The sequence below is a fragment of the Hippoglossus hippoglossus genome, chromosome 18 (genome assembly GCF_009819705.1).
Source record: "Hippoglossus hippoglossus isolate fHipHip1 chromosome 18, fHipHip1.pri, whole genome shotgun sequence".
NCBI lineage: Eukaryota > Metazoa > Chordata > Actinopteri > Pleuronectiformes > Pleuronectidae > Hippoglossus > Hippoglossus hippoglossus.
The window spans coordinates 13,035,942-13,048,108 of NC_047168.1; the positions used below are offsets into that span (position 1 = coordinate 13,035,942).

General features: G+C 40.0%; 2 protein-coding genes across 4 annotated transcripts; one reads left to right on the forward strand and one right to left on the reverse strand.

Moving 5' to 3' along the window:
* The first annotated feature begins 630 nt into the window (after nt 1–630).
* On the forward strand, nt 631–8,142 carry LOC117751883 (phosphatidylcholine:ceramide cholinephosphotransferase 2-like). The gene is made up of 7 exons (XM_034568910.1): nt 631–689; nt 3,870–4,757; nt 4,843–4,960; nt 5,054–5,111; nt 5,492–5,587; nt 5,707–5,873; nt 6,322–8,142. The coding sequence occupies exons 2-7, from the start codon at nt 4,216–4,218 to the stop codon at nt 6,499–6,501; spliced, it is 1,161 nt and encodes a 386-aa protein (XP_034424801.1). The 5' UTR covers nt 631–689; nt 3,870–4,215; the 3' UTR covers nt 6,502–8,142.
* A 265-nt stretch (nt 8,143–8,407) lies between these two features.
* LOC117751920 (transcription factor 7-like) lies at nt 8,408–11,134 on the reverse strand. 3 transcript variants are annotated; one of them, XR_004611930.1, is made up of 9 exons: nt 10,906–11,134; nt 10,422–10,461; nt 10,237–10,334; nt 9,563–9,717; nt 9,316–9,439; nt 9,087–9,194; nt 8,950–8,999; nt 8,589–8,705; nt 8,408–8,443 (listed from the first exon to the last, which is right to left on the reverse strand). XR_004611930.1 is itself a non-coding variant. In XM_034568972.1 (8 exons), exons 1-8 carry the CDS (start codon nt 10,921–10,923, stop codon nt 8,672–8,674), a joined length of 630 nt encoding a protein of 209 aa, XP_034424863.1. In that variant the 5' UTR covers nt 10,924–11,134; the 3' UTR covers nt 8,587–8,671. The 3 variants fall into 3 exon arrangements, 1 of the variants encoding a protein (XP_034424863.1); XR_004611929.1 differs by having other exon boundaries at nt 10,422–10,464; XM_034568972.1 differs by lacking the exon at nt 8,408–8,443 and having other exon boundaries at nt 8,587–8,705; nt 10,422–10,464.
* Between the last annotated feature and the right edge of the window lie 1,033 nt (nt 11,135–12,167).

The following is a 12,167-nucleotide window of genomic DNA, read 5'->3' on the forward strand; positions in this document are numbered from 1 at the left end:
TGAATGTATAATATCGTAATGTTGAGCTCATAATGTAGATGTTGACAGATAAAGGTTTGACTTTCTCACTATTTATGACTTTATCTTTTAAATTAATTTAATAAATGTTAGTTTTGTTGTTGTTGTTACTTTTTAATTTTTATCATTTGAATGCATCCACACTTCTTCAGCTCCAGGGAAACAGAGTTATCTTTTTCACACTAAGTAAAAGACTTAAATTGATTTTGCAGAGCCGGTCAGGTCTTAACTTCTTTAACTTTGTTGGTGTTATAATTTGTCAATTTCTAGTCTTGCACTTTTTTTAATATCAGAAAATGTATGAATGTACATTTATTTTAAATGATCTACTCAATTCTAACGTTTCGTTCTTTTCTGCTGGTCCAGGTTCAATTTGACTTTTTCTCTGATCTTCCTCCATTTGACGTAAAAACCCGAGTGCACCCAGGTGAGTCCGAGGGGGGGCGGGGTCACCGGAAGCTGTCGAGTGCGGGCGGGGTCTCTTTCTCACCGATACTCGTGCACGCGCTTCTACAGGGAGGACCGGGGCGCGCTTAATGAGGAGGAGGGAGGAGGAGGCGGAGAAGAAGAAGAAGTGAAGCGGAAGAAGTAAAGCAGAAGTGAAGAGAAGAGGAGGAGGAACACGTGAAGAGAAGGAGAAAGAGAGAAAGTGAGTAAAAGAGGCTGAAGCGGTGAGTTTGTTTTGAATTCGACTCGACGTGAACAAACCGGAACATTTTATTCGGTTCTCACTGTTTTTTCCAGGAGCGGAAACGTGTCACTCGCCTCGGACAGGTGTGTTCGCGTCGCTCCTTCCGCGTCATCGAACTCCAGACGTTTGATTTAGCGACAAACGCAAAATCCTCACGAACTGTGTCCAACGCCGAATGTTGAATCGATGCGTCGATTACTCGATTGTTTGTGAGAACAGAATCATTCACCTCTAATGTTGTGAGGAGGTTCTTCTTCTCTGTTTTTACTTTGAGTTGGTCGATTAATTTGGACTGCAGAACAGAAAATTGAATTGAAAATACATTTCAATTCACGTGTTAATTGAGATGTATAAAGAATTCAATTCAATTTCAAACAACAAATTCCAAACAGTTTATATGACGGGACGACAGTTTATTTAAGATGACAGTTACTTTTATTGTTTTTGAGGATTTAAAGTTGGTCAAATTATTTCTTCATTTATGTAATAATTCTGCTTCCTCAGCTGCTCTTATTTTAACAATCAATTTACTACAAGATAAATTTATGCTATTTATCGATGAAACCAAAAGATAAGTCAATCGACTGATTAGCGAATGTCTTGAATTCCCAAAACTCAGTTATCCACTTTTGAAGCATGTGAATTTCATTTTATTAACTTATTATTTGACATGTGTAAAAGTTAATGTACAACACAACAGTGCTGTTGGCCTGGAAACGACACCACTGGTGGGCCCGAATCTGTCGTCACGACACAGTTTGGGGCCAATCGCAACCATGTTTGTTATCAACCAAGATGGCTGACCCAGATATACAGAATCTGTATAAACCAACTGGACGTTATATGTAAAAGACCATAGTTACACTGGTAACTTTCCATTTCCAGGTGATAGTTGTACATTATTTACTTGTACATTATTATCTCCGCTTCTCACATGGTCGAATGTTTTTCAGATTTTTCTTTTATTTAGTTCTAAACTGATTTCTTACAATTGTTTGAAGTCAGTAACGTGTATGATTAGTAGATGTTGTGTGTTCGGTTTCACCCTCAGACCGACCTGTCGTAATTCTCCGTCTGCGTCTGTCTTGTGTTGATGAATCACCACTAATATGTGGAAATTGAATTCCCGTGGTCTTGACTCGATTTGGCTTCGTTCTGCGGGGCTGTAAACAGGATGTGACACAAGAACCACACACCGCACCGTTCAGAGTTGGTGAGACATGAGCTGCAAATTAATATTTAACTCTTGGACGTTTAAAAAGTCAACAAACAGCTGCTGAAAGAAGTGCTGGGCTCTGTAAGAGAAGGTAAACAACAGAAATTAGGTTTTTAAATTAAACTTTTAATGTTTTTAACAGAGTCATTCAAAGCACAGAGTATTTACAGTTAGTGAAATTGAAGGGTAGTGATATAAAAAAATATTGTTATTCAGAAAGTAACAAAGGAAAAAATTAAATAAGGATTTGTGATGATCAAAAACAAGTTAATTGGGGAATACCTGAAATACTGAATGATGAAATTCATTCACTGCAAAGGTATAGAAAATACAAACTGAGCCGGGTCACATTTGACCCATGTTGTGTATCAAAGGGTTAAGCTGAAAGAACAACACTGGTTTGTGACTTACTTTTTAACTCCACCCAGGCTTTATATAAAATAACACCGCAAAGGATTCATTAAGCAAAGTTTTCCTTGTTGTCATTTTGCTTTAAAGTCACAGTGTCAGTGGTCATAGACTCCTTTGATATCTTAGACTGTTTCAAAGGTGAAAGATTTATACGATCTGAAGAGAAACGAGTGTGTTTGACCTGAGCAGATCTATCAGTCTGTATGTAGTGATAGTGATGGCACCATCTTCTGCCAAAAGGAGGTAAGCCTCGATTTACAACTTTATTTCGATTTTACATTAAAGTTTCACCGTGTGGTCTACACTTGGCGTGAACCAGGGACTCAGGAAGTGACGTGTTTATCCTTCCCCGCGATTCACAAAACGCACGCAACAGGGAGTGGTTTCGCCCGGTCCCTGTTCGCCCTCCCCCGCAGCCGCAGTCCCGAGATCGCAAGTGCTCGGGCCCGCACAGTGCCGCTCCTAGTTACTCCCTGTTATTAGATCAATCGACTGATCGTTGCTGCAGAAACACATCGAAGTTTTCAGATGCTGTTTATAAACCAGTTTGTGTGAAATGATGTAAATGGATAACAGAGAGTGGGGTTTTCAGCCTGCAGGGTTTCAGCTCTCATGTTGTTTGCCCGATGAACAGAAACAAAGACTTGACACATTTTCACTCGTGTGTGAAATGTTGTCAGAGAGAAGGTATTTAACAGGAGAGAGAGACGTGACCCACAGTTTAACTCGGTCTGCAGCCGTTTGATTTATCAGCTCTGCCTCAGTCTCAGTGTTTCATTCACAAAACTGAATATTTCACTTCTGTTCAATGACGATAAGATCAAATATCATGTGTACGTGGAGTTCAGTAGATTCAGGTCCCAGCTCGGAACTTCATTAGTAGAATTAGAACTTTTTCAGTGTCATCAACAGCTTGTTATGAATTATGTTCCACTTACTGCGTAACCTTTTTTGTGGATGAGGATGTGAACTGCATGTGATATTGAAAATGGAACAAAGTTTATAAAATGACACATAATTAGAAATTTAGACAAAGTTTTCTTTTTTTGGAAAATGTTACACAGGAGTCACCGGTGGGAAGAACTAAGTGTAGAAAACCATAAAATAAAACAAGATTCTGAAGTGCAAGTTATTAACTTCCTCAAGTTTGATGTCGTGTCGGTGCTGTCTGACTCGTTTTCTGCTCAGAAGTCATGTGTGTGTCGGGATTAGGGTGTGTGTGTGTTTGTACTTATGTGTGTGTGTGACACACCCACGTGTGTGATCTAAAGGGAGTGCCTCCTTCAGGTTACTAAATGTCAAACACTAGTTAAAGTGTGTGTGTGTGTGTGTGTGTGTGTGTGTGTGTGTGTGTGTGTGTGTGTGTGTGTTGTTTTTCCGCAGAGATTATAAAAATCAGATGTAGGAGCGCAGCATTGTTGAATAGATTTATCTCACAGCTGGTGTGTAGTTCAGAAGGTCATTGAAAAATCTTTTGATTTTAACAACAATGAGCAGAAAACTAAAGGTCAAAATGTTGTGATTTTATTTTAGGTTCGTCCTGAATCATCTTGAGCCGAAGGGATCGACCAATCACCTGCCTGATCTGTGATTGATCTGTATGTTGGACGATGTGATCGCTGCCTGACCAGACCTCAGGACGCCGTCACTGCTGCTGGAAGACAGATACCGGCTATTGATCGCCGATTATTGGTTAATACCTCGTGATAAAGGAATATTTGTGGAACTCAAATCTCCAGAAAACCTCCACGGACAACAGTGATTATAGTTGATCAGCTGACCTGTGAGCAAGACTTTAATTGGCTGACGAACAGCAAAACTCTTTCTTATTGATCAAGTGATCGTTTCCTAAGAGAAAAACAACCTTGTTAGCAAATCAATGGCAGCATCAGAACTGATCCATGACAGCGACGATGATCGCCCTCATGTGGAAGTTAATGTGGAGACAACAAATCCCCCTACTCCTCCTCATCCTTCGAAGGTCTCCAACGGCAACCTGACTCCCCACGCCCCCTCACCGACGCCCCCTACTGACGCGCAGGGCCGCAAAAACAAACAGGGCTGCAGCAAGCTGAGCAGCCGACTCCAGCAGAGTCAGCTGATCCACACTCTGAGCAACAGAATAAAGCGACAATGCGACTACGTCAAGATCACGGTGACAGAGGAACCAGCCGACCGCCTTCCGAAGGAGTGGTGGAAGACGGCCGTGGCCTTCCTCTACGCCTTGTTCAACCTCTTCTTCACCACAGTGGTCATCACCATCGTCCACGAGAGGGTGCCGGACAAGTCTGTGAACCCGCCGCTGCCCGACAAGTTCTTCGACTACGTGGACCGAGTGCCCTGGGCGTTCACCGTCACCGAGGTCAACGGGTTGATCCTCGTCGGACTTTGGCTTGTGCAGTGGCTCTTCCTCGAACACAAGTAGGTGTCTTTATAGAAAGACGATCTGTGACTTTATGTGATTGCGATCAGTGACTGTATATAAAGACAATCTATCTCTCTGCAGAGCTATCATTGGTCGTCGTTGTTTCTTCCTCATCGGGACTCTCTACATGTATCGCTGTGTCACCATGTACATCACCACCCTGCCCGTACCTGGAAAACACATGGTGTGCGCTCCAAAGGTACACACACACGCACACACACGCACACACACACACAAACAAGCTGTTGTCTATTCCCTGTTCATGATCATTCATGTGTTTTTCTGTTTGCAGCTTTACAACGACTCCACAGGGAAAATCTGGAGGATCTTGAGGCTGATCTCAGGAGGAGGTAACGAACATTTAACCATATTGACGATGAAGAAAAAATAAAATATCAAATAATGATAATAAATCATGCAAAATTCAGTTTTATAGCAAAGTGAGGAGTAAAAGTCTCTTTTCCAAACAAAAGATTTCACAATGTGTTAAATATTCAGGAAATATAAATCAACACTATGTACCTTTTCGACGTTAGATCCTCAGTTATATTAAAATGAGTTTGAGTGACTGTGAACATGGAGAATGTTTCCTCACCCTGAACGTCTGTTCTATGTAACTTTGGTGAGCTCTTCTGGTTCAGAAAAGCTGAGGATCATGGGTAATATCCAGCGTTTGACGAAGTGTTGAACTTTAACTCCTCATTCTCGTCTCTGTGTTTGTCGGGTTCAGGTTTGTCGATGACGGGCTCTCACCTGATGTGTGGAGACTTCCTGTACAGCGGCCACACCGTCATGTTGACTCTGTCCTACCTCTTCATCAAAGAGTGTGAGCATATACACAGACTTTCATTATTATTATTTGCCATTAAAGAAACGCGTGTGATTATATTGAAGTGTTACATGAATGTGTTATGAACGTGTTGTGCATGTGCTCTCTCTCTTTAGACTCTCATCGGTGGATGTGGTGGTATCACGGCATCTGCTGGTTGCTCAGCGCCAGCGGAGTGATCTGCATCCTGATTGGTCACGAGCATTACAGCATCGACGTGGTGATCGCATACTTCGCCACCACCAGGGTCTTCTGGTGGTACCACACCATGGCTAACACACATGTAGGTGGACACACACACACACACACTCTGCATTGACCCTTATATTGCCCCCTGCTGGTGGGACTAAACTTGCATTTGCTTAATATTTGTTGATGATTAATATTTATTAAGTTTTCGAGACAAGTTTGACTGAGGTCTGTGTTTACAACAGCGCCCCCACAGGTCTCCTCCGGCATAAACCACATTTACCACTAACGGGGAAACTATTAGCAAGTTGAATTTAGTATTTATATGATATTTATTGTATAAGTTTATAGTAATAATTATAATTTCACAATAAAAAGTACATTAAGTTGCAGCGGACATCAACAATAAAAGCATCTAAAACTCGCGTGTTACAATCGTAATTCATTATCTAAATAATCAATAATACTAATTATCTAAATAATTTAGCTCTAATTGATTAATTTCCTCAGTCGTGATTGACTTTGTGTTTGTTCCTGCTCAGGCGCTGCGTCGGGCTCCAAACAACTACCTGTCAAGGACGTGGTGGAACCCGATATTCAACTTTCTGGAGAAGAACGTCAGGACGACAGTTCCCATCGTGTTCTCGTGCCCGGTGGCGCTGCCGTCGTTCTGCCGACAGAGTTACAGCATAGTGGAGGGGGGGGAGGGGGGAGTGACCTGATGGAGACAGTTTGAATCCTTCGTGACTTCTGATGGAGACAGTTTGAATCCTTCGTGACTTCTGATGGAGACAGTTTGAATCCTTCGTGACTTCTGATGGAAACAGTTTGAATCCTTCGTGACTTCTGTACGACAGGACGGACAAAGAGCTTTGACATCAGTTTATTTATTAGAAACTTCTCTCTTGATGACTGAGGAGGAGGAGGTGCCAACAGGAGGAAGAGGAGGAGTCACAGAAAAGGTGCTGTTACGTTTACATTATCACCATCAGCACAGCTTAATCGTCAGATCTCATCTTCCTTCCATTTAACAAATCAATAAATATTTGTCTGATATTCCAGACCAAAACCAAACTGCTAGCTGTTTTACTTTCCCATAGCTAACTACAATGTAGTAAGATGTAAACTTGGGTTGCTTAGCCACACACTAGCTAATAATGCTAAACAATTATTTTTGCACCAACTAAGCTAACCAGAGTTTCAAGACCAAAGCTAAGTTGCTAAACACTCAACCACCTTAATGAAGTCGGGTCTTTATTAGTTTGACAGTGAACGCACATATAACTGAATTCATTTCAGTTTGCTACACGTTAGCTCATTAACCTAAACAACGTAGCATCTTTAGCGTCTGTCCACAAAGAAGAATGAGACAAAAGGTTTAGATACTGAAATTATCAATTATTGTTTGGGTCAGTCGTTTAGTTGGTATTTACCAATTCCTGACCAATGCTAAACTGCTAGCACGTTAACTTAATTTGGCTTTGCATCATTATCTAAGATTGTGTCATGGAAAGCGTATGAGTTAGCCACACGCTAGGTCTTTACACAGTTTGGAAATAATGTTAAAAATAAGAAATACACAGAATACACATGTAGCTTCTGTTAACACACGCTAAGACACACGTAAGAAATGTTAAGTAATTGACGAGTGATTGGTTTGTAAGCTAGTCAGAGATTCAGGGCTAAAAGCTACATTGCTAGCTTTTTAACCTTCCCAAAGCTAACATTCTTTTTCGGTCCCTGTCAGAGTGAACGCACATATAACTGAATTAATGTTAGTTTGCCACGATGTTCAATTTGTAAGGATTTATGATAGCCACTTAGCTTTCCTTGTGCTAATTTAAGTTGGGTTTTCGTAATTGTGTGAGTGAAAGCCTTTGTCATGGAGTTGAGTGTGTTAGCCCCAAACTAGCTCATTGTGCTAAACTGTGAATTTAACTAAAGTAAGAAATGAAAGTTTTGGCCTTTGCGAAAACCAAACGTGCCACTTTGAAAACGGATTCTTTTTTCTGTTTTGGTTCACAAGCTAGCCAGAGATTCTGCTAACGAAGCTAGCGACTTTACATTCCAAGTGCCACTCATTAGAGTGAAAATTCATGAGTGTAAATTAACGCCTTTTGCTTTTCTGTACTTGATTATCCTTTTTTTAAGTTATATTTTGTGTAAAGTATTTTAATGTAATTTTGTACTGTAAAATACCATCTGTAAAATTTTACATTCTTCTAAAACTGCTTAATTTAAGTTGGATTTATGAAGGTTGTTAATTTTATAAAAACTAATGTTTGATACAGAAACATGCGTATCTGTCAACCTGCACCTTGTCATAATCCAGATGTTTCATAATAAAATATATTTTCAATCAACAGATGGTTGTGATGGTTGATGTTGTTCTCTAAAAAAAAATGTACATTTTACTGCACAAATACTTTAATTAAATGAAGCTGAGATTACTTCAAGTATTTTTACATCGCTGTACCAGCACTAAAGTAAAATAAATGTGACCGACTCAGAGTGAGCACACATGCAGATTTATTTTTTATTAATTGACCAACAAACATGTTTTTACACATTTCAAATGTATTTTTGACCAAGACTTGAAATTAATATTTAATTAAAGCAAAAAACACAAGTCATTGTTTTTCCATTTAAAATAAAAAATGCTTTGTATTTGCCTTTAATCACATTGATACTGTAAAGCTGATAAATACTGTAGGAGATGGGATATAAATGTGAATAAATCAATGTACTTGATGGATAATTATAGGTCTGATGGTTCGTCCTTCTTTTACCTGACGTCTGAAAAAGTCTTAAATTTGCTGAATGCTGCAGAAACACTGACGTCTGTTTTATTTCTCACTCAGACTACGATAACTAGGTCGAGTGTGTTTTCTGTCACATGTCGTCTCGGCCAGACGTCAGAGTCCAGCTGCAGTAAAAACAACAAAACAGGCCAGAGGTCAGTTTGCCCCAGAAACACATCAATACGTGTGTGTGTGTGTGTGTGTGTGTGTGTGTGTGTGTGTGTGTGTGTAAAATATATTGAATATCTGCTCACACCATAAGATTTAAAGTGAAAGCTTTAATATTTACTATTTCTCACCAACACTTTGTAAAAAGGTGATTATATTTCCTGTCTCGATTTATTTAGTTTATTTGAATTTTATTCCGACCCTGAGAAGCTTCCTGAGCGCTGCTGACTCTGCTTCCTCTTCCTCTGACCCTGGAAAGGAAAGGGAAAGATGAGCGTGAAGCTTTCACACGCACACACACAGTTTTTAAAACACTTTGATGGACCTGATGAACGTACGTAATTGTCTCTGGCCGACCATCCGGGATAAAGCTGCATGTGGAGGAGTCGCTCCTTCTGGGCCAGATCGTAATATTTGGACTGTTCGGAGCGAGACAGAGCGTTCCACTGAGAGAGAGAGAGAGTTTCAGTTGAGTAAAAACCACCTGTGACCTGCTTCTCTCTGACGGTCCTATCTGTCAATCATTCTGTGGTATCCAGGCATGCAGTGCTTCATCATGTCTCTCACCCTGCGTCCCAGGATGCGGTTGATGGCGGCGCTCTCTCTCTCTCGTCCCTCCTGCAGCACTTTGTGTCTCATCTCCTTCATGTAGAGCATGAAGGCGTTCAGAGGCTTCTTCACCGCCTGGTGCCTGCGAGGGGCGAGAGACGGACAAGACACGCAGGATCGTAGAGAGAGAGAGTTTGTCCAGAACAGTCATTTCCACAGTGATGTTACTCTGACACTTCCTTTTTGTGAAACATATGAAACTCACCCAGTAGCGCCATTGCCGTGGTAACAGGGGTGTGTCCTGGAGTGGGCGTCAGCCTCTCGGGGACCGGATGAACTGATTGGCTGATTGTACGGCGAGGATGGCGGGAAATGTCTGTCGCTGTAGAGCAGGAGAGGAATGAGAGGATGGATGGACGACTGTAGAGAGAGAGAGAGTTTTTAAATAAATATTAACATTTGTACACAGCAAGGCAGTGGTTGAAAGTTATTGTTAATACCAGCAATAAATCAAAGATTAAAAAAAAAAAACTGATGAAATAATAATTTTAAGATCAAACTCAGGATTCCTGATTCTATTTTTATTACAATTTTTTAAGATCATGTGATATCACATGTTTGGCCTCAGAAAATAAGCGTCTCATGATAGTTCAGGGTTGTAACAGGAGGAGGCAGCAGCCTGACGCCTTTTCACCTCCAGTCATCTTTCTCTTTTTTTCCTCTTCCAGTGTTGAAATAAAAACATTGAACATTTCACCACAAGTGACGCAAACGCAACGACCTCCGAGTCTGTGGGTCACGACTAACACTGATTCTGGGAGAAGGGAAACATATTGGCTGGAAGGGATCACACACAAGCACACACAAGCACACACCCCCCCTCTCTCCCACACACACTCACACGCACACACACCCCCCCTCTCTCCCACACACACTCACAGCAGCAGTGGTCTGAGTGTGGGTCGTGTTGTTTCGCCCCCCGCTGGTCAGATAAAGGTACTGCTGCTGTGGACACCAGTCAAACACTTGAGATTTTTCTGCAACATGATGAAGAGAAAATATATATAAATACAATATAAATTAAATAATAATATAATAATAATTTCATTTATTGTTAACTTCACCACATGTTGCTGCAGCAGAGTTGTCTCTCATCAGCGCCATCTGCTGGAGGAAGATAATTCAATAGATTTACAGACGGTCACAAACAAACTATTAAATAATATTTTTCAATAATAATTATCGTGTAGTAGTTACTGGTGATTTTAAGGTGATTTATTTGTATAATAACATGAGTCTTTAAGTTTCCTAAATACCTAATAAAATAAAAATGAATTGTAAATTGTTTAAAGAGGAAAGTGAAACAAACTCACAAACTTACTCATTTATTAATAGTAATGTTGACGACAAAACCTGAATTTGTAAGTTTCCCAACATCGTAAAGATCCATGATATATAAATACACTATCAATATGTGTATGAAAATTCATTTTAAGATTTTTACGATAACATTATTTTACCAATAAAACAAACAGAAAGCTGTACAAGAGTTACTACTACTACTACTCATAATAATAATAATAATAATAATGATAATAAAATACTCACCCCTGACATCTGCTCCATCTTGAGAAGAGAAGAAAAACTTAACCAAGTTGATTTGAATCAGCAAAAATAAAATTTAGTGACTAAAAATAAAAAGATAAAGACGGGAGAAGAGAAACGGTCTGAGTCTGCAGACTGAAGGATGAAATCATGTTCATCAGGTTTATCAACACCACGACTCTCACACACACACACAGTCTCACACTCACTCTCTCTCTCTCTCTCTCACTCTCTCTCTCTCTCTTTGCCGGAGGTTCTTCTCTTGCTGCTCATATTTTGTTTTTTGTGGTGGCACCGTTCATTTTTTGGCCACTTGGGGGCAGCGTAACACGTGTCAAACATCAGCTTTGATGTATTATCACTTATTTCACTCTTAATGTTTTAAAGTGTTTTAAAAATCAAATACATATTTCAGTTAAACTTCTAAATATTAATGTCTGATTCTTATTGAAAACTTTCCCTGTGCTCTCTCTGACTCCCCCAGGCCTCCTCTCCCTTCTCGACCTCTGACCTCCCCCCTCCCCCTCATGTCCTCCCCAGGGGTCGGGTGTGGGAGTCAGGGGTGAGTCTCCCTGTGGCTTCTGCAACACAACTGTCGGAAACGTTTCACTGCGAATCCTCAGAATGGATCAGAAACCAGCAGTGAAAGTATGAAGCTGCGACTTCTGGCACATTGAGGTCAGAGCAACACAGCGGGCTCTGTAGTGATCTGAAATGTTTTTATATTCATTATAGAATACCTGATATAAATATCTTTAATCATTAATAAAGTAATATCAGTGTAATTATTATAATGAGGACAATATAGTAACTAACAGCAAAAAGCAGACAGACTCAGTCAGAGCCGCTGGTGAGGTTTAGCATTTAGCATCTCAAGAGTCAGATGTGTGGACGTGGTGGAAACCAAACACGGAGCTAAAAGAGTCAAACACTGAACACACACACACACACACACACACACAGTGAAAATGTGACAAGTCTTTTTTAAGTTAGGTCTGTTTTGTCTTATTTAATCGTATTGGATATTTAGATCCATTATAAATGTTTACAGTGCTCTGATAAGTATCGGTTCGTTAATAATCAAAACAATAATGATGATTAATAATAAATCAATTAGAAGAACAACAAATGTATGACAATAATTGTTCTATTACAATAAATGTGTAAACTAGTCATTCAAAATGTGACAACCATCAAAGTATTTTAAAAACTATAAATTAATAAAACGTGATGATACAAAAAACATCTGCACCGTCTTCAGGGAT